Source organism: Phalangium opilio, unplaced genomic scaffold (genome assembly GCF_054372755.1).
Source record: "Phalangium opilio isolate 3A_F unplaced genomic scaffold, DU_Popi_V2 ptg000038l_1, whole genome shotgun sequence".
Lineage (NCBI taxonomy): Eukaryota > Metazoa > Arthropoda > Arachnida > Opiliones > Phalangiidae > Phalangium > Phalangium opilio.
Genome location: NW_028324161.1, coordinates 2,766,982 through 2,785,909, shown reverse-complemented (window position 1 = coordinate 2,785,909; position 18,928 = coordinate 2,766,982). Strand labels below are relative to the sequence as shown.

General features: G+C 38.4%; 3 protein-coding genes across 3 annotated transcripts in view; all 3 read right to left on the bottom strand.

The window, feature by feature from the left end:
• LOC149682651 (uncharacterized) overlaps positions 1-18,928 on the bottom strand; it is a 271,813-nt gene that overhangs the window by 225,126 nt on the left and 27,759 nt on the right. The window lies entirely within an intron of this gene.
• Positions 14,412-16,845, bottom strand: LOC149682656 (uncharacterized). Its single transcript, XM_089834307.1, has 6 exons — positions 15,612-16,845; positions 15,344-15,556; positions 15,059-15,280; positions 14,736-14,998; positions 14,578-14,608; positions 14,412-14,518 (listed from the first exon to the last, which is right to left on the bottom strand). Coding segments are annotated over exons 1-4 (645 nt in total). The 5' UTR covers positions 15,614-16,845; the 3' UTR covers positions 14,412-14,518; positions 14,578-14,608; positions 14,736-14,790.
• LOC149682655 (uncharacterized) lies at positions 16,550-17,846 on the bottom strand. The gene is made up of 2 exons (XM_089834306.1): positions 17,402-17,846; positions 16,550-17,331 (listed from the first exon to the last, which is right to left on the bottom strand). Exon 2 carries the CDS (start codon positions 17,323-17,325, stop codon positions 16,582-16,584), a length of 744 nt encoding a protein of 247 aa, XP_089690432.1. The 5' UTR covers positions 17,326-17,331; positions 17,402-17,846; the 3' UTR covers positions 16,550-16,581.

Here is an 18,928-nt window from a genome sequence, read left to right as displayed (position 1 = left end):
AAATTTTTATAATCGGCCCATAAAATATCAACGACATTTTATGCAAGACCCCCTTAGCAACTGTAATAAAAGCACCATCTAGTACACATATTGGGTGAAAATATTTCCTCTATGAAACTGGATATTTCCCCCCATAAAAATTTACACGCACGGGCCTAGATCATCTCGGAGGCTCCGATTAAAAATAATTTGCAAAGGGGTTCATATTAGGCTAAAACTTTTAAAGGAAAAGTACGGCTAGCATAACATTATATCTTAAAAGAACGACCTTTTTTAAATACAAAAGGAAAAATAAAAATTAAATATCAAAATAATTAGCAGTTAATTAATCCCAAAAACAAGGACTACTGCGTCGCCATTGGTTGAGTTTCGTCTCTCTTTTGAGGCATAACGTTATGTTATCTGAAATTTACCTTTAAGTAATCGATTAACTATAAGTATGGCAGTTAAAGAAACATGTGTGAAAATGCCTAGACGAGATGTTAAAATATCAAGTTTATTATAATTATTATTAAACGCACATACTTGTAGTTAATATTATCATTCGAGCTATATTTTACATCTGTTACACGAAAACACTTACTATATTTGCCTGTTTTATGTAGTTAGTGTAAAAAGGGGAAAACGTTATGTAATTAGACGAAGACGTCGGCATAGCAAAGATAAAATACACAGTTTTCAGACTAGGAGGATTGATACTATTTTAACAAGGAGGCGAGTTCACTTGGAACTGCACTTTGACCGCCAAGTAGCCTGGTCTCCTGGTGGAAATAGTTTCAATCATCGAAGTCTGAATTCTATGTATATGCTAATTATAGTTTATTCATGACCAAATAAATGTCGTTTATTTTTAGGTAGAGTAGAATTTTAGACTGCCTTTAATTATGAAGTCGATAATGAGCATAGAGGAGTGGACACTTTAGCCTTTACCAATACATAGGGATTATTTCGCCAAAATTTTTACTATTCATTTTCATATTTTTCCCATTGGGTGATTGTCTTCTGCAGTCTGAGAAATAAGGATATTTTTTAAACTAGTCCTTTGGACCAGTGACCCCCTAGTGTCTGAAATAATAAACTGATCTCCGGCCCTTGTTTTCCAATACATTCGCAATTAATAAACTGGTCCCGAGGACCAGTAACCCCCACTTCTTGAATTAAAAAACAAGTCCAAGCAATTAATAAACCCGTTTTGGACCAGAGGAAGTGTGCTATTTCCCAGACTGGTCTTCTGTACAAGACATATCATTATTGGTTGAAAATTGTCGTCTGCTTTACCGTGTATCCTCTAAGGAGGCGGAAAGTGATATTTAAACGAAGGTACCCACGTGTTTACCAACAAGCTGCCCCAGCAGAAAGAAGGACACTCGTGGGGGATATGTAAGATAATAAAAAGTGAATCAATAGGGGCTAAAAAAGCGAGCATGAGATAAAAATTTCATTACTAGACCCCATACCTCCAGTTGTGAGCGAGACTAATAAATATTAACAATAGAACTCGCAGCAGACTTTCCTTCTAAAGACTTATGCTATCCTCTAGCACCATCCTTAAACCACCGCATCAACGCTAAACCAAGGCACCATTGCGTGTTTAGGAGGAGGCGGAGTCTATTTATCCTTTTTTTGTGGCTTCAACCAGATTTCGTACTGGTGGAGTCACCAAATAAGTGATTAGTTTAAAAAATGGAAATCGGAATGATGGGGGTGAAAAGCCCCAGAACACACGGTATTCCTCTTGCCATGCATTGCCAAAGCTATGCTAGAGAGACCTTCAAAGCCATAAAAATACTCGTGCGAGGGGGGTATTCTCACCCGCATGGGTAAAAAAACAGAGTGCCGGAAGTAGCCAAATAAAATTTAACGAGAACTGATTACAACACCTGTCCACTAATCTATGGCATAAGCCTCTTCAATGTATCTAAGAGTAAACGACTTGTTTTTTCATTAATTTAAAACCTGATAACTCACATATTTCTTCAACGTTTATGGATGTAAAATTGTCGCCTTTAATGAAATCAAGACGTCACGATTTTAAATAAATGATACAGTTAGCTTTTTTTGTATATTAAAATCGTCTCCACATATTTATGCATAGATGGATAGGTCAATAGGTCAATAGGTGACCATCATTCCAGGATCAAATTGATGGGCCTTTTTAGGGGGAGGGGGTTCAGTATCGTCTCTCTGATTTAGTGTTAATTGTGTGGTAAGCTTTAAAGATTAAAACTAGATTGGTCTAAATGTAAAGGGGGATTATTTCATGGGTGTCAGAGTCTTCAAAACTAGTTTTTCACGTGACAGGCTGTCAGAGTTTTCGAAACTAGATTTTCACTTGACAACCCCTCAGTCTTCGAAATTAGTTTTTTACATGACGCGCTCTTTAGACTCCATACATGTTAATTGTCCAATGGTTTTCCAAAGGCACCTTTTATTACGTAACCATAAGTTAAAAAGTAAATGGTACTCACACATTGTTTCTAAGAAACCGTAATTGTTAATTGAAAGGAGCGTGTTAAACAAGCATTTCTCATTTAATTTCTCAGGATTTTATTAAATTGAAAGGAATAGGTTAGGTCAAATAACATTACACCTTAGAAGAACGGACTTTTGAAATATAGATGGACAAATATATACATTAGAAAATAATCAATGATCTGTTTTACAAAATAATTAGCACTTAATTAGTCTTAATAACGAGGACTACTGCGCCACTCGCCATTGGTATAGTGGCGTCTGGTAGCAAGAACCACTTACCCTATCTATCTCACTGTGAGAATTCAACCAATTCCTTAGGAGTAAGAGGTTCTGGCTAGCAGAAGCCATTGAACAAATGGCGGCGTAGTAGTCCTCATTTTAAGAACTAATAAAATGCTAATTATTTTGCCATAAGAGCTATTTTTTTAATATTTTTCCTATTATATTTAAATAAAGACCGTTCTTTTAAGGTATAATGTTATGTTACCTGAAATATTCCTTTAAGGATATTGACAACAGAGACCTACACGGGCCGAATTTTTCAGGCCCGATCCAAGCCCGGCCCGAGATTTAGCATTTTGGAAAAGTCCGAAACCCGCGGCCCCGGTCCGAGTACATAGTTTTTTCTCAGCGCCCGGCCCGTCACATCGCATAAATTAAGCAGGCCGGGCCCGTTAAATGTAGTGCAGTTGGAATTTTTAAATTTTTTACATAACACCAATGAACTGCTTTCATATTATCTTTAGCTTCGTGTATTATTCATTTATTTTTATAATTGTTCGGCACAGTGTCCCATTTGTTCTAGAAGCTTATATTCATTTAAATTATGTTTCATTTGAATTTTAGAATAAAGGAGAATCAAGCTCGGCCCGGCCCGAATTTTGAAAAATGAACAAAAGCCCGGTAGGCCGATTGATTTCCAAAATTTGAAAAGCCCGACCCGGCCCGATAAATTTTCAAATGTGGAAAGCAAAGCAGTAGTCTGATTGACAAACACGAAATAACTCATGTACTCACGGTATATTTCTGGTGGAAGCGTAATTTTTAATTGAGAGGAGCGTGTAAAACATAAAATTTTTAAAATTAAATTTCAAGAAATTTATAAGACTGAAGATCAGAGCGACACAAATTAAAATTTCTGATATAGCAATGGCTCCGAAACTGTAGCAATAGAGAGGTTATTCAGTAAAGGGACACGTCAGTACAGCAGAAACCCCTCCTACCAAACGTCACGCCTCCGCTAGCCCAGTCAGCTTTGTTCACCCACAAGCCTTCTACTTCATGAAATTCTCTTCGCGAAGCCCATCCCTTTTTGCTGTTTCCCTATATTCTGTAAATCTACCATATTCATTACTTTATGGAAAATTGGAGAAATATAAATAAAGAATTTGGTCTCAGTCATCAACTTCAATGTCGGTAAGGTTACGGAACAACCTACCCCATTGCCAAATATATATTACGCAAGACTAAAGTAAAATAATAACACAAACTTTCCGACTTTCACACATGTTGAAGTTGACGTTATTATATTACTCCCGATAAATGTAAATACTCACCCGCTGACGCTGTTAGTGAAAAAAATGAAATAAAATATATGAATAAATTTAAAGAAGCATATAATACATCTTCTCAAGTGAAGCATACCACCACAAAGCTGCGTAATTGCAGCATGATTCTTCCCAACCTCCCTTAACATTTGGAGTAGGTTACTAAACCAAATCACATACGCGATTAATAGTTGCCTTATCATTACTCTGTAAGTGCTTAACTATTTGCCAAGCCGCGCTTGTGGATTTTTTTCAAACGTCAAGACATGGAGAAAGGGGGGAGGAGTCGAATTGAGTAGCGTTTTTCGGTCACTATGCGTAGTAAGTTTCACCCCCAAGTGGGAGAAAACTGTGGGGGTATGGAATGGGGAAAGATTCTTGCATACTGTGGTAAAACCACCATGATGCTTCTTTGGCTACATTTATCACGCCCTCTCTCGACCATGTCTCGACTTAGTAAATTCAAAATATAGTGGCAGCCTGGTTTTGTTTTTTTTTCTACGCTTCCATTGTTTTAGATAATAACTCTGGCTTTTATACACGCAGTATATGCCCATAATCAAATAATTAATTCGTGAAATATTACCTAATTCACAAAAAGCTTGCCTCCGTTCCTCCGTTGAAATCTACACGCCACGAAGTAGCAGAAGGCAATTAAATTAAACTCGCCACCATGGTGCCACAGACGGCGCCAGCTGACTAGGTCACGTGTGTTTACCACGATGTGGATGATGCGACCCCTACTATTTCAACCCACCCCATCCTCCCGTTTTGGTGGGAAATTGTTTCGCGGGTCGGGGCAGAGTTCGGCTCAAGATTTCGACTCCTCCCCCCTTTCTCCATGGTCAAGACGAGGTTTGTGGGTTGATTGCTGAGGATTGGTACCAAGCAGTTACAGAAATCACCCTAGCGCGGAGTGATGCCCATCTGAAGTTTGATAAGCTGGAGAGCAAACAAAAAGTGTCAGCCTGGGAAGAATCATGTTACAGAACTTGAGTGTAAAGAGGATACAGACGGTAATTCTTCTTCTATTATACCCTTCTGATACTAATTAGATATAAGTGTGAATATATTCAATAAGAAAGCTATCACGTCACGGAGAGGCATTACACTGGACTTGTCTGTGCGTGTGTCTGTCACCGTGTTCGCAAATCGGAGCAAACTTATATGCAATGTCCGGACCGCGTTCGCAGTTCACAGAAAACAATATATGCTTCTAACGCGGCGATCGGCTAGGATTACGACAGACGTCTTGCCTCGCAATGGAAGGGCTTTCACCAAAGGTTCACGCAATTTCGTGTTTTCTTGTCATTTACTGAGAATCAAACGCGTTATACCCTAAACGAATGATTGTTAAAAAGGATACTATTGAATTCAAATTACTTTAGGAAGAACGTTTCTTAAATCAATTTAACTAGAATTATGGTTAATTAATGACGAGAAAATTAATTAATATCAATTATATTTATTTAAGAAAATCCTCTTAAAGAGTTAGTGCCATAATTTTCGTCACAAACTTAAAATACGAAAAAAAATCCTTGAACAAGACGACCCAAGGGCTCGTAATAGTAGCCACATCGTACGAGTGAATAGCCCCTCTAAACCCTACCCTAATGAGTGGATAACCCCTCTATACCTTACCCTAATGAGTGAATAGCGCTATCTTTTACAATGCTTAAATGATTTACCGTGCATAAAATCAGAGTGAACAGCCCCTCAATGTCCATCTCCAAACAGATATAAAATTATTACCCGTAAAAATTTACTTATGCTTTAATTGTAATATTACAATATTGTTTACAACATAGACTTATGCCGATGCACACTTATCGGATCTTATAAATTTCTAACATGGACATATGCCCAGAACGTATTGAAAGAGAAAGAATTCGGTACAACACCCAACTTCAGTTCTTTCTTTGTGTAAACCCCGAACTTTTCATTGTATAGAAAGTTCGGATTCTTAGAAAAGGCATGGCTTAAAGTATAAGAAATTTTAAAGAGAGAATGATATTTTTCGTTTTAGGTAAGGCAATATGAAAAATTTGTGCGTTCATAAAAGACTACAGATATTACTGTTTGTTCATTAATATTTTCTCAGTGCATCCGCATTGTACTGTTAGAGATAGATCATAAGCCTTTCCCCTTTAAAATCACCAATTAATGAAAAATATCACCTTAACACAATTTATCCCTTTTAACTCTAAGCACGTTCATTAACAAGTGCGTTGTACATTCGCATTGCACTCTCATAGACAAATCATAATCCCCACCCTTTGAAAATCAAAAATCCCTTTTTCACTCTCCCTTTAAAATGACGAACGATACTTCTTCTTCAGACCAAGCCAAACTAATACCCCCATCGTTAGATGTACATCAAACGATGTGGCTAAAAATCTAGTTTATTATGATATGTTTACTTTTGTATTTGGTTTCGTAGAAATTTATAAAATTGCAATCAAATTTTTGTGATTGGAAAAGGCCTAGTTAAAATTTTGTTTCGCTTGATGACGTAGTAAGGAGAAATTTTCTCTCTTGATGTCGCTCACGTGACGCCTGTTAGTGTCTCAGCACCGCGTTAAGCCTATTTTATTCAGACTCGCGCGGCAGGAGTATATCGGTCGCTCGCGCTTGGCTTTTCCGCGAGATGCCGTGAGTGACGTAGCCAGGAGAAAAACCCGCCAAAATATCTTCGCCGCAAATTTGCCTTTGGCCCCAAATTTCAACTTTTCGAAGTGTTTTTTCTGTGTTTTCCCCTCATATTTAAATATTTATTAAGCATATTTTTGGAACCAGTTGAGTTTAAACTCTCAGAAAAGTAAGGTTTTTTTTATATTTGAGATAATTTTTAAATCAGTTCGCTATTCCTTTAATTTGTCCTCGACATCTATTCGGAGAGAAATTGCCCGGGGGATTTTGTTTCGTGCGTGAGGGGATTAAGTCCATTTCTTCCCTGGTGGGGGATTATGTCCTACTTTCGTATTCCAAAGGTACCTTTTATTACGTAACCATAAGTTAAAAAGTAAATGGTACTCACACATATTTTCTAAGGAAGCGTAATTGTTAATTGAAAGGAGCGTGTTAAACAAGCATTTCTCATTTAATTTCTCGGGATTTTATAGAATTTAAAGCAAAAGGTCAGGTTAAATAACATTATACGTTAGAAGAACGGACTTTTGAAATATACAAATATTGGAAAATAATAAATGATCTTTTTTACAAAATAATTAGCATTTAATTAGTCTTAATAACGAGGACTACTGCAACACCCGCCAATGGTTTAGTGGCGTCTGGTAAGCAGAACCCCTTATCCTTACCTATCTCAGCCAGTGAGAATTCAACCAATACCTTAGGGGTAAGAGGTTCTGGCTAGCAGAAGCCACAAAAACAATGGCGGCGCAGTAGTCCTCGTTTTAAGACTAATTAAATGCTAATTATTTTGTAATGAGAGATATTTTTTATTATTTTTCCTTTTATATATAGATAAAGGCCGTTCTTTTATGGTATAATGTTATGTTATCAGAAATTTTCCAATGATTGACAAACACGAATTCACTCATGTACTTACGGTATAGTTCTGGTGAAAGCGTAATTTCTAATTGAAAGGAGCGCGTAAAACATTAATTTTTTGAAATTCAAACTCAAGAAATTTATAAAACAGAAGTTCAGAGCGAAAGAAATTAAAATTTCAGATTTCATTGGCTCCGAAACTGTAGCAATCGAGAGGTTATTCAGTATAGGGACACATCAGTACAGAAGAAACCCCTCCTACCATAAGTCAGACCTCCGCTAGCCCAATCAACTTTATTAACCCACAACTTCCCACAAGCCTTCTACTTCACAAAGGGAGAAGCCTTCGCGAAACCCATCCCTTTTTGCTGTTTCCCTATATTCTGTAAATCTACCATACTCATTACTTTATGGAAAATTCGAGAAATATAAAGAATTTGGTCTCAGTCATCAACTTCAATGTCGGTAATGTTACGGAACAACCTACCCCATTGCCAAATATACAGGGTGTTTCTGGAAAGTGTGGCACAAATTAACAGGCATGTTCCTTGGGACAAAAGGAGTCCGAAAGGTCCTATGACGTTTTGGGGTAAAGCGCTCCGTTGCGACGTTATGGGCTCTCAAAAGTAGGCCGAAAAACAAGGAGATTTTGCAGAATTATAGCACTAGTATTGTGGTTTTGACCCAATTGTTTTCGATTATTGAGCATAAGGCAATGATCGAAATAAGTTCAAACCTAGTGGAAGACCGTGAACGTGTTAAAAGGCCAAAAGCGTTAATCCCTTTGTTTTTATTAATGATTGTAATTAAAGGTAAGGAAAGTAGCTCAGATGTCGGCTACTTGTTTGTTCAGATGTACTGGTAACTGACCAGTCTTTTATTCTTTTTTTCAATTAGACACATTACTTTTACAATAATTCGAATGAACCCCTTAAATTTTACAATAAATCGAATCGATTCCATTAATTTTACAATAATTTGAATCGAACCCATTACTTTTACAGTAATTCGAATCGAACCCCATTACTTTTAAAAAAATTCGAATCGAACCCCATTACTTTTACAATAATTCGAATGAAACCCAATTACATTGTTCTACAAAAATTGTTCAAAACGGGCACCATCAACGTTTAAGCAAACTTGCGCGCGTCGTTTGAAAGATTCACGAACACGTTCGAAAATTCCTGACGTGTTACGGATTCTATCACATCCATCAATTATCCTTTGTCGTAAGTCTTCGGCATCGCGAACTTCACTTCGGTATACCAAGTCCTTGAGATGGCCCCAAAGAAACAAATCGCATGGGTTGAGATCGGGAGATCTTGCTGGCCACGCAACAGTTCCGCCTCGACCTATCCACCTCCGTTAAAAACCTATTATGCTGTGTTGGTCTAAACATTAGGGTAGTTTTCAACGTCAGAAGTTGTAGGTTTTTACAGACGGCTTAAATGTGTCTACCTTAACGTGTTTCATGGCGTACGTGCACATTTGGAAGCTTATCTGGAACTAATCATGGTCTACTTCACGAATGCAAAGTACTCAGATATCCATCTTATGTATGGACTGGCTCGGGGAAATGCGGTGGAAGCTCGGCGCTTGTACCAGGAGCACTTTCCTCAACGACAAGTTCCCAATCGACAAACATTTACGGCAGTCGACAGACGCTTGAGAGAAACCGGGAAACTTCAACCGTCGGGACCTGAACCTCGTGCGGCGATTGTTCCCGAGGATGTAGAGGACACCGTTTTGACAATTTTCGAAGATGACCAACAACCAGTACCAGGAACGTCGGGCGGCAATTGTGCGCTAACCATGTAATCGTCTGGAAAATCCTTCGAGGACATCAGTTCCACCCATACCATTTGCAATAGGTACAAGCTTTAAACGAAGCTGATTATCCGAGACGGGTCGATTTCTGCCAGTGGTTTGTGGCACGGGTAAATGACTTAGACTTTCCGTGAACTTTGCTAGTTTCCAACGAGGCCAATTTCTCGCGTGACGGGATACTTAATTTGCATAACTATCACGAGTGGAAGCAACAAAACCCGCACGCGACCACTGTCATGAAACATCAAGTTCAGTTTAGTTTGCACGTCTGGTGCGGAATTGTAGGAGATCATTTAATTGGGCCTAACTTTTTGCAAGCGAGGCTAAATGGGGAGGCGTACTTGACCTTTCTGCGTGACAATTTACCGGAGCTTTTAGAAGACGTACCGTTACGACTGCGACAAATAATGTGGTTCATGCAAGATGGCGCATCGCCCCATTTTAGTCTTCAAGTTAGAGCATCGCCCCATTTTAGTCTTCAAGTTAGAGCATATCTTGATGTCGCGTTTCCCCGGAGGTGGATAGGTCGAGGCGGAACTGTTGCGTGGCCAGCAAGATCTCCCGATCTCAACCCATGTGATTTTTTTCTTTGGGGTCATCTCAAGGACTTGGTATACCGAAGTGAAGTTCGCGATGTCGAAGACTTACGACAAAGGATAATTGATGGATGTGATAGCATCCGTAACACGCTAGGAATCTTCGAACGTGTTCGTGAATCTTTCAATCGACGCGCGCAAGTTTGCTTAAACGTTGATGGTGCCCATTTTGAACAATTTTTGTAGAACAATGTAATTGGGTTCGATTCGAATTATTGTAAAAGTAATAGGGTTCGATTCGAATTATTGTAAAAGTAATAGGGTTCGATTCAAATTATTGTAAAATTAATGGAATCGATTCGATTTATTGTAAAATTTAAGGGGTTCATTCGAATTATTGTAAAATTTAAGGGGTTCATTCGAATTATTGTAAAATTTAAGGGGTTCATTCGAATTATTGTAAAATTTAAGGGGTTCATTCGAATTATTGTAAAATTTAGGGGGTTCATTCGAATTATTGTAAAATTTAAGGGGTTCATTCGAATTATTGTAAAATTTAAGGGGTTCATTCGAATTATTGTAAAATTTAAGGGGTTCATTCGAATTATTGTAAAATTTAAGGGGTTCATTCGAATTATTGTAAAAGTAATGTGTCTAATTGAAAAAAAAAAAGAATAAAAGACTGGTCAGTTACCAGTACATCTGAACAAACAAGTAACCGATATCTGAGCTACTTTCCTTAGCTTTAATTACAATCATTAATAAAAACAAAGGGATTAACGCTTTTGACCGTTTAACACGTTCACGGTCTTCCACTAGGTTTGAACTTATTTCGATCATTGCCTTATGCTCAATAATCGAAAACAATTGGGTCAAAACCACAATACTAATGCTCTAATTCTGCAAAATCTTCATGTTTTTCGGCCTACTTTTGAGAGCCCATAACGTCGCAACGGAGCGCTTTACCCCAAAATGTCATAGGACCTTTCGGATTCCTTTTGACCCAAGGAACATGCCTGTTAATTTGTGCCAGACTTTCCAGAAACACCCTGTATATTACGCAAGAGTAAAGTAAAATAATAACACAAATTTCCCGACTCTCACACTTTTTGAAGTTGGCGTTATCATATTACTCCCGATAAATGTAAATACTCACCCTCTGACGCTGTTAGTGCAAAAAAAAAATAAAAAAATAAAATATATGTATAAATTAACAGAAGGATATAATACATCTGTTCGAGAGAAGCGTACCACCACAAAGCGGGGTAATTATAGCATGATTCTTTCCAACATCCCTTAACATTTGGACCAAGGTTACTTAACCGAATCACATACGCGATAAATAGTTGCCTTATCATTACTCTATAAGCGCTTAACTATTTGTCAATACGCGCTTATGAATTTTTGTCAAACGTCAAGAGGAGGTTTGTGGGTTGATTGCCTAGGACTAGTACTGCAAACAGTAACAGAAATCACCCTAGCACGCTGTGCGATGCCCATCTGAAGTTTGATAAACGGGAGAGCAAACAAAAAGGGTCAGCCTGGGAAGAATCATGTTACAGAACTTAAGTATAAAGAGGATACAGAGTGTCATCTTTCTTATATTATCGCCTTCAGATACTAATTAGATATAAGTGTGAATATATTCAATAAGAGAGCTATCACGACTTTTCACCTCTCCGAGAGGTGTTACACTGGACTTGTCTGTGTTTGTGTCTGTCACCGCGTTCGCATTTGGCAAATCCGAGCAAACGGATGCAATATCCGGGCTACGCAGTTCACAGAAAGCAATATTCGCTCCTAAGGCTAACTTTAAGATGTACGCGGCGATCGACTTGGATTACGACAGACGTCTAGCCTCGCAATGGCAGGGCTTTTAGCCTTTTACCAATGGTCCGCTACCCCTTATAGCTGCAAGATAGCGTCCGTTGTCGTGCAATGCGTTCACGCCTCCTTGCTATACTCTTGCCTCATGAGCTTGTTTATAATTTTGAATATCTCTGGTTTTAACAACGATCACGTGACGCGCCTCATTACAAAATTTATCTTCTCTTATACATCCTCCTTGAGTAGACTAGACGAACCGTTTAAGCTATCCAATCAAAGTAAATTCAGACTAGGGTAACGTTTTTCAAGTATTGAATTTCGGATTGTATTTTAAAACAATTAACGTTCTCTACTTACCTTCGTCAGTTATGCAAGCTGAGTCGGACAACTGCACGAGAGTGGCAATATTGAATACAGCAAAGAGGATAAACGTCTTTGAAATATTTTCCATTACTGAAATCGGTTCTATTAAGTGTATTAATAATACACTGTATTGAAAGGATTGTGTGACGTCGTTAGTTAGCACTTGATTTAAAGTGATATTTGCTAAAGGCTAATGAACTACTTTATACCATGGATAAGGAAAAAATTTGTTTTCATGCAACAGGATAGGCAACTCCCTATCTCGAATGACAGCTTATCCTGTATATACTCTGTTACAACGTCAGTTGTCAGCACGCACAAAGCTAGGTCTCTATGAAACCTAGCTTTGCGCTTGCTAAAAAGAGGCTAAAAAACTTCAGGATATTTTAAATCCTGAACATGAATATTTCATTCGTCTCTTGTCAGCAAGCGCAAAAGTACGTTACATAGAGACCTAGCTTTTCGCGTGCTGACAACCTGTTGAAGAAGTTAATTTAAAATTAAGCAATTTATGTAATTAAACAGTTCAAGTTATAGATTAATTGCGGAATGAACGTTTTTCTTTTGTCAAGTGTCAAAATATTTGTGTTTCAGTGTATTTTAAGATTTTATATCAAGATCAAAAAGGATAGTCACATATTTTGTATAGAGGGCTTAGAAAAAAGAGAGAGGTGAGGGAAGGGGTCAAGTAGGCCATAGTTGTCATCTACCAAAACACCTACGTCAAGGGTAGAATTTCCCTTGCCTCTCCTCTAACAGTGTAAGAGTTTTCGGAAAATTACTAACACCACCAGAGTGGGGTTTTTAAGAAAAGATATTTAGTTCTCGCGAGATGCTTCCACAAGGAAGAAGCAAAAATAAGTTAGAGGTAGAGAACCACTCTGGCCCATGTTTTATAATGTTCATTGTAATTTTATAATGTAAAATTAAAAGTTTGATTAGTTGTTTGATTTAAATCGAGTCTGATCCATAAAGTTGAAGTTCGCATAAGTTATAAGAGAATAGTAAGCCTCGATACCCGCGGGCAGCGCAGGGGGGGGATGAAATTTTTTTCCCCCATGGTTTATACCCGCGAAGGGGGGGACGAATTTTTGCCCCCATGCCTCCATCCCCGGAGGGGGGTTGGTGTGTCTCCCCCTCACCTCCTCCACCTGAAGGGTGAAGGTTGTTCTTGAGTGTATGCTCTCTCTTTGCGCTAAGTCCCCCTTTTTATTCAGACTTTCACTTTCTCTTTACCCAGCCCGATACCCGCAAGAGCGCTGTGAAGGCTGGAGAGTTTTTTTTTCTCTCTCTTGGTTCCCTCCTGACTTTCACCGTCTCTTTCCCTTTGACCATCTCTTTATTTTTACGCTTGCGAATGTACTAGCCTAGCGGCGAGCGGCGCGAGAGCGCTGTGAAGGAGAGTTTTTTTTCCTCTCTCTTCGTTTCCTCTTCTCCTTTACATGTGCAAAGCGGGGGAATGCGTGTACAACCATAGCGGCGCGCGCTTTCTCTCAGTATAGCACTGAAATGTTATAGGATTTCCATCTCTCGGGTCCCTCTCTCCGATACACGTGCAAAGCGGGGGAATGCCTGTACAAGCCTAGGAATTTCTCTCGCAACGTTTTTTTTTAATTTTACACGGAATTTTAATTCCGGTAAAAGTTTTTTTTTTTTAAAGCGGGGCATTTTTTTTTTACTTTCGCAATATGTATAAATCAAGAGGCGTTAAATATTTTATCCATGTTTTATTTGTATATATATAATTTTAAATATTTTATCCATGTTTTATTTGTATATATATATAATTTTAAATATTTTATCCATGTTTTATTTGTATATAATTTTAAATAGAAAAAAATTGAAAGATTAAAGGCCTGTTTGTAAATGAACATCATCGGCTACAGCTCTGAGGAAACGCTTTTGCCTAAGCCGGTCTAGGACTCCCGCTCTCCCCTTGAAATAGTCGGTGATAGCGGCATTGAGACTAAAAATAGAAAGAAAAGATATTAGGGATCCATCTTTAAAAAAATAATGCTAATTAACTTACGAGCCCGAGCGAGACGTGTTAACGTAAACCGGCATAGGGTTTCCGGGAGTGGGTGTTATGTCAACGAATGGTATGAGTCGAGAACTCAACTCCCGGAAGACAACATCGTCCTCGCGGAGATCAAAACCATGTCCGAGATTCTCCGCGCGAATCCTCACTAAGTCCTTATGGACATCAGCAAGGATCCTATAAAAAATGTTTGAATATAGCCATTAAAGTTTTAAAAAATATAGAGACTTTACCTGAAGAGGCTGCAATCATTTGGCAGATGTTCATTTACTCTCGGCGGGTTTTCCTGGGGTTGATGTGGGGGTGGCTGACGCTGTTGCCACTCGCGAAAATTCTGTCTCGGGTCCTCCTCGTCGTCCGTGTATAAAAGAACATCGTCAATATGACTGTACGCCCTATTAAGTTCAAAAGTTAGTCTTTCCACGATTTCAGAAAAAAAAAACAGTATGCTCACATGATAATGGTGGATGATGTTCTGGCCGAAGCTAAAGCGAGAATGATTTTAGTATTGGGAAACTCTCCGTATATATAGTATGGAGGGGGACCGTTGAAACCCAGACACTCTTTACCCCCCCCCCACTCCCCTTATAATATACAAAAACGGTTTCTAACCTTTGGGGGCTAGGGGCGGGAAATTGAATAGCCCCCCGAGACGCGGATATTTATGTTATCGAAAAAGCCCTAGATCTACCATCTGTTGGGCGAGCACCCCGTAGGCGACTTTGTCGAGGAACAGTTTCGCCCGACGTATATCGTGTTCGGTTGCTGTCCGAACGGACGCGGCGTCAATCACGCCGTCAGCATCAACCTCCCCTTCGGATTCCCTGTATATTCGGGCTCTCCTTTTAAAAAACTTTAAGATGGCCGTATTGAGACTGTAAAGAAAAAAGAAATTAGAAATGGTCTTAAAAAAGAAAAAAAACTATATAACTTACAAGCCGGAATAACAGTTAGCTATGTTTAAGGGCTGTTCCTCGACTAGGGGTGCCCCCTCTAGGGGCTCTACAGGGAATACCATGAAACCCAACAGAATTTGACCCAGGGCTTCGATAACATAATTTGTCTCGACCGAGTACACTTGTTCGATGGCCGGGCGTACTTCGTTGTTGGCAAGCCATTCTTCTTCCTCGGCCTCCTGACGGATCTGGGCTAAGATCCTGATCAAATTTTATGGAGGAAATATAGCTACTAAAAAATAGGAGAAAACATGGAATGTTTACCGTTGGATGTTGCAATCCAATGGCGTAGGATCTTCATCATCCTCATCCAATTCCTCATTCTCCCATTCCTCCTCCCCTCCCTCCTCCCCTCCTTCCACCACCACTTCCTCTAGTTCCGCTAGAGGAAAAGGTTCTTCTTCCAAAGGTTCATCTTGGACAGGTGGGTTTAGATATTCAAATACCTCATTCCCAAACGGTAAAGGGTTGGGTGCCCTAAATAACAAAAAAACTTATTCTATGATTTCAGGAGAAAAAACATTATACTCACATATTGAAAGTTTGGTGCAGGCTTTAGTCTTAGTAGTGGTTCGTCAGTGTTTAGGCTGAGAGTGATTTTTGTATTGGGTAAATTGTCATATTTATAGAACCCATGGAGAAACCGGGGGGGTTCTTTTAGTCTCCGACGCTCTTTCTATATACCCCCAATACAAAAACCTTATGATCTTTCCAATATTCAAAAGTTGTTATTGAAGCAAACGAGGCCCCAAAATAATAAAAGTCTAGACCCTCTCACAATCCTAAAAAAAACAAGAATTGACCCAGACTTCAAATGATTTCTAACGATAATAATAACACCGATTTCCATGTACCCTAGCCGCATGTCTTTCAATAAATTAATAAATAATACAAGTCTAGACCATCTCACATATCTAAAAAAAAACAGAATTTTGACCCCGAGTTCAAATTATTTCTAACGATAATAATAACACCGATTTCCATGTACCCTAGCCGCATGTCTTTCAATAAATTAATAAATAATACAAGTCTAGACCATCTCACATATCTAAAAAAAACAGAATTTTGACCCCGAGTTCAAATTATTTCTAACGATAATAATAACACCGATTTCCATGTACCCTAGCCGCATGTCTTTCAATAAATTAATAAATAATACAAGTCTAGACCATCTCACATATCTAAAAAAAAAACAGAATTTTGACCCCGAGTTCAAATTATTTCTAACGATAATAATAACACCGATTTCCATGTACCCTTGCCGCATGTCTTTCAATACATTAATAAATACAAGTCTAGACGCTGTCACAAAAAAACAGAATTTGACCCAGAGTTCAAATGATTTCTAACGATAATAACACAATCCTAGCCGATTTCTTTGTAGACTAGTTATTGTTGTCCACAATGCTTTAGAAGCGTCTTGTTATGGTCCTATAAATATATATGCCTATCCAGATCAAATGACAAAAATTACGTTTTAAAAAATTTATTTCAATACAAATTTACACCAGGCCAAAAAGATTGACAACGCTTATACGTTTCTTTAAATAAGAAGTTTGAGACATTAATATATTAAATATATTATACGATTGAAAATCAAAACTTATTCCGCGTTCCTTTAATCTACTTTCAAAAGCCATTAATATTTTATACGGTGAAACGTACGAGCCAAAATATGATAGTACACGATCAAAATTAATATGATCTTCAATTTCTTCGAAAGAAAAGAATTCACCGTAATCTATGTGTAATATTTTATATATGGTAATAAGTTCAGCGCAAATCAAATCACCAAGTAATAAATACACCTGTTCATTCGATACAAGCTTTTTCACATGTTCATTGATATATGGCATTAATCGATTTAACTCGCTTGCTTCTGAAGCGTTCAATGTGAAGTCGATACTGTCTCCACCCCTGATATTCGTTTCCAGCTTTAGATTGTTAAAGGTTGCGTGTGCTGATGTCGAAGATAATGGAGTATCGGCTAAAATAGCGTCGTATGATGTGGGTTCTTGGCAACTTGTCCATCCGCTAAGCGGACCAATTTTGGATGCAAAAGCTTGCCAGGTGTCAACATCAAAGCGAAACGTGGACAAATCTGGTTCTTTCTGGCATATTCTAATCTCTATGGCGAGATCAGACGTGAATCCGAAAGATAGAAATACTTCTCCCAAATGAAATCTCGAATTGATTTTACGAGGTTTGGACGGGAGTTTTCGTTTACGAAAATTATCAACTTCCATTCTTATCTTAAAAAAAGCAACCGTTGCTATTATACCAAGCGAGCGCCCAAAACTGTTGCGCAAAAATTCTACTTACAATTCAAGCGACCTTCTTATTCGACTGTCAAAATCAAAGTGAGCCCTAACATGGCTTATGTCTTCATTCTTTAGAGGGGGGAGAAAGGGGGGTTAGTTCTAGTTAAAGGTTGGCTTCTTTCATATAGGGTAAACAGGTCTGGGCAAAGATTTGTTCTTGTTAGAGTTTAGCTTGGGGGTAGAGAGAGAGGGGGGAAGTTCTAGTTAGAGTTTAGTTTTGGGGAGAGAGGGTGGGTGGCAGTTCTAGTTTAAGGTTGGCCTCTTTCATATAGGGTAAACAGGCCTGGACGAAACTGTGTTGGTCGGTTCATGTTATAGCACGGGTTCTTTAGAGGGAGAGAGAGGGGGGATGTATCTAAAAAAGATTACATTTTTGCTTCGTAAAAAGCCGTTACGTACAACATGTGGGGGGAGGAGGGGGGGTAAGCTGAGTGTTATGACCTATATAAGGCGATATGTTGAGTATGCAAAACTCATTCTCTACTTCAGAGTTATAAAGTAAAGACGAATAGCATAGTCTCGCTTTTAGAAAAGTTTTACAAAACCTGCCCGGACACGTCTTGATTTGAAAGGTAACGTATTTTTATATTCTTTTTTGTTTTTCATGGGGATAGCATTTAACGTAAGTTTTTTTTTTTACTATAAAAACGCGTAAAGATGGATCAAGAATCTATTTTATTCGAGATCGAGGAATTGGCCGCGTTACGACCATGGCCAATTAAGAAAATTTACGCTTTTTTCTTTAATTTATGTACATTTCTCAAACTTAACCCAGCTACAGTCGGGGAAATTTTACCGCCTTGTTTGTCTAATAGAGGATACGCTATTCTTGAAACATTTACAGACATATTTAAATATATGTTAAGCGTACCGCGTGAACCCGAACAATGCCGCAACGCGGAAGAGTTGGACACACTCTATAATAATGTGCCTTTAGCGTATCGTGATCTATATAGGGCCCGTTTCGAACAAAGAGCGTTAGAAATAAATCAACGCGATATAGACGCTCAAGAATCTATTTTATTAGAGATCGAGTCGTTGGTTGTTTCGCGACCTTGGCCCATTGAGAAAATCTACGCTTTTTTCTTTGATTTATGTACAGTACTCAAACTTAACCCAGCTACAGTCGGGGAAATATTACCGCCATTTTTGTCAAATAGAGGATACGCTATTCTTGAAACATTTACAGACATATTTAAATATATGTTAAGCGTACCGCGTGAGCCTGAACAATGCCGCGACATTAAAGAGTTGGAAACATTCTTTAATAATCTGCCTTTAACGTGTGACATAGGTCAACGCGATATAGACGAAATGCAAGCTGAAAATCTACTCGTTGATGAGCAAGATGAAAACATGATTAAAGCTTTAAACATTTTCGAAAAGGAAGAATCAATTGTTCGGGAATTTGAATCTTCCCAGAACGATCGTATAGCTCGCGACTTTTTAAACAATAATCCAGAGCTGGGTTTCGCCTCTCAAAACGATTTCGCCTCTATAGATTTTTCGGGTCTTAGTAATTTCCCTG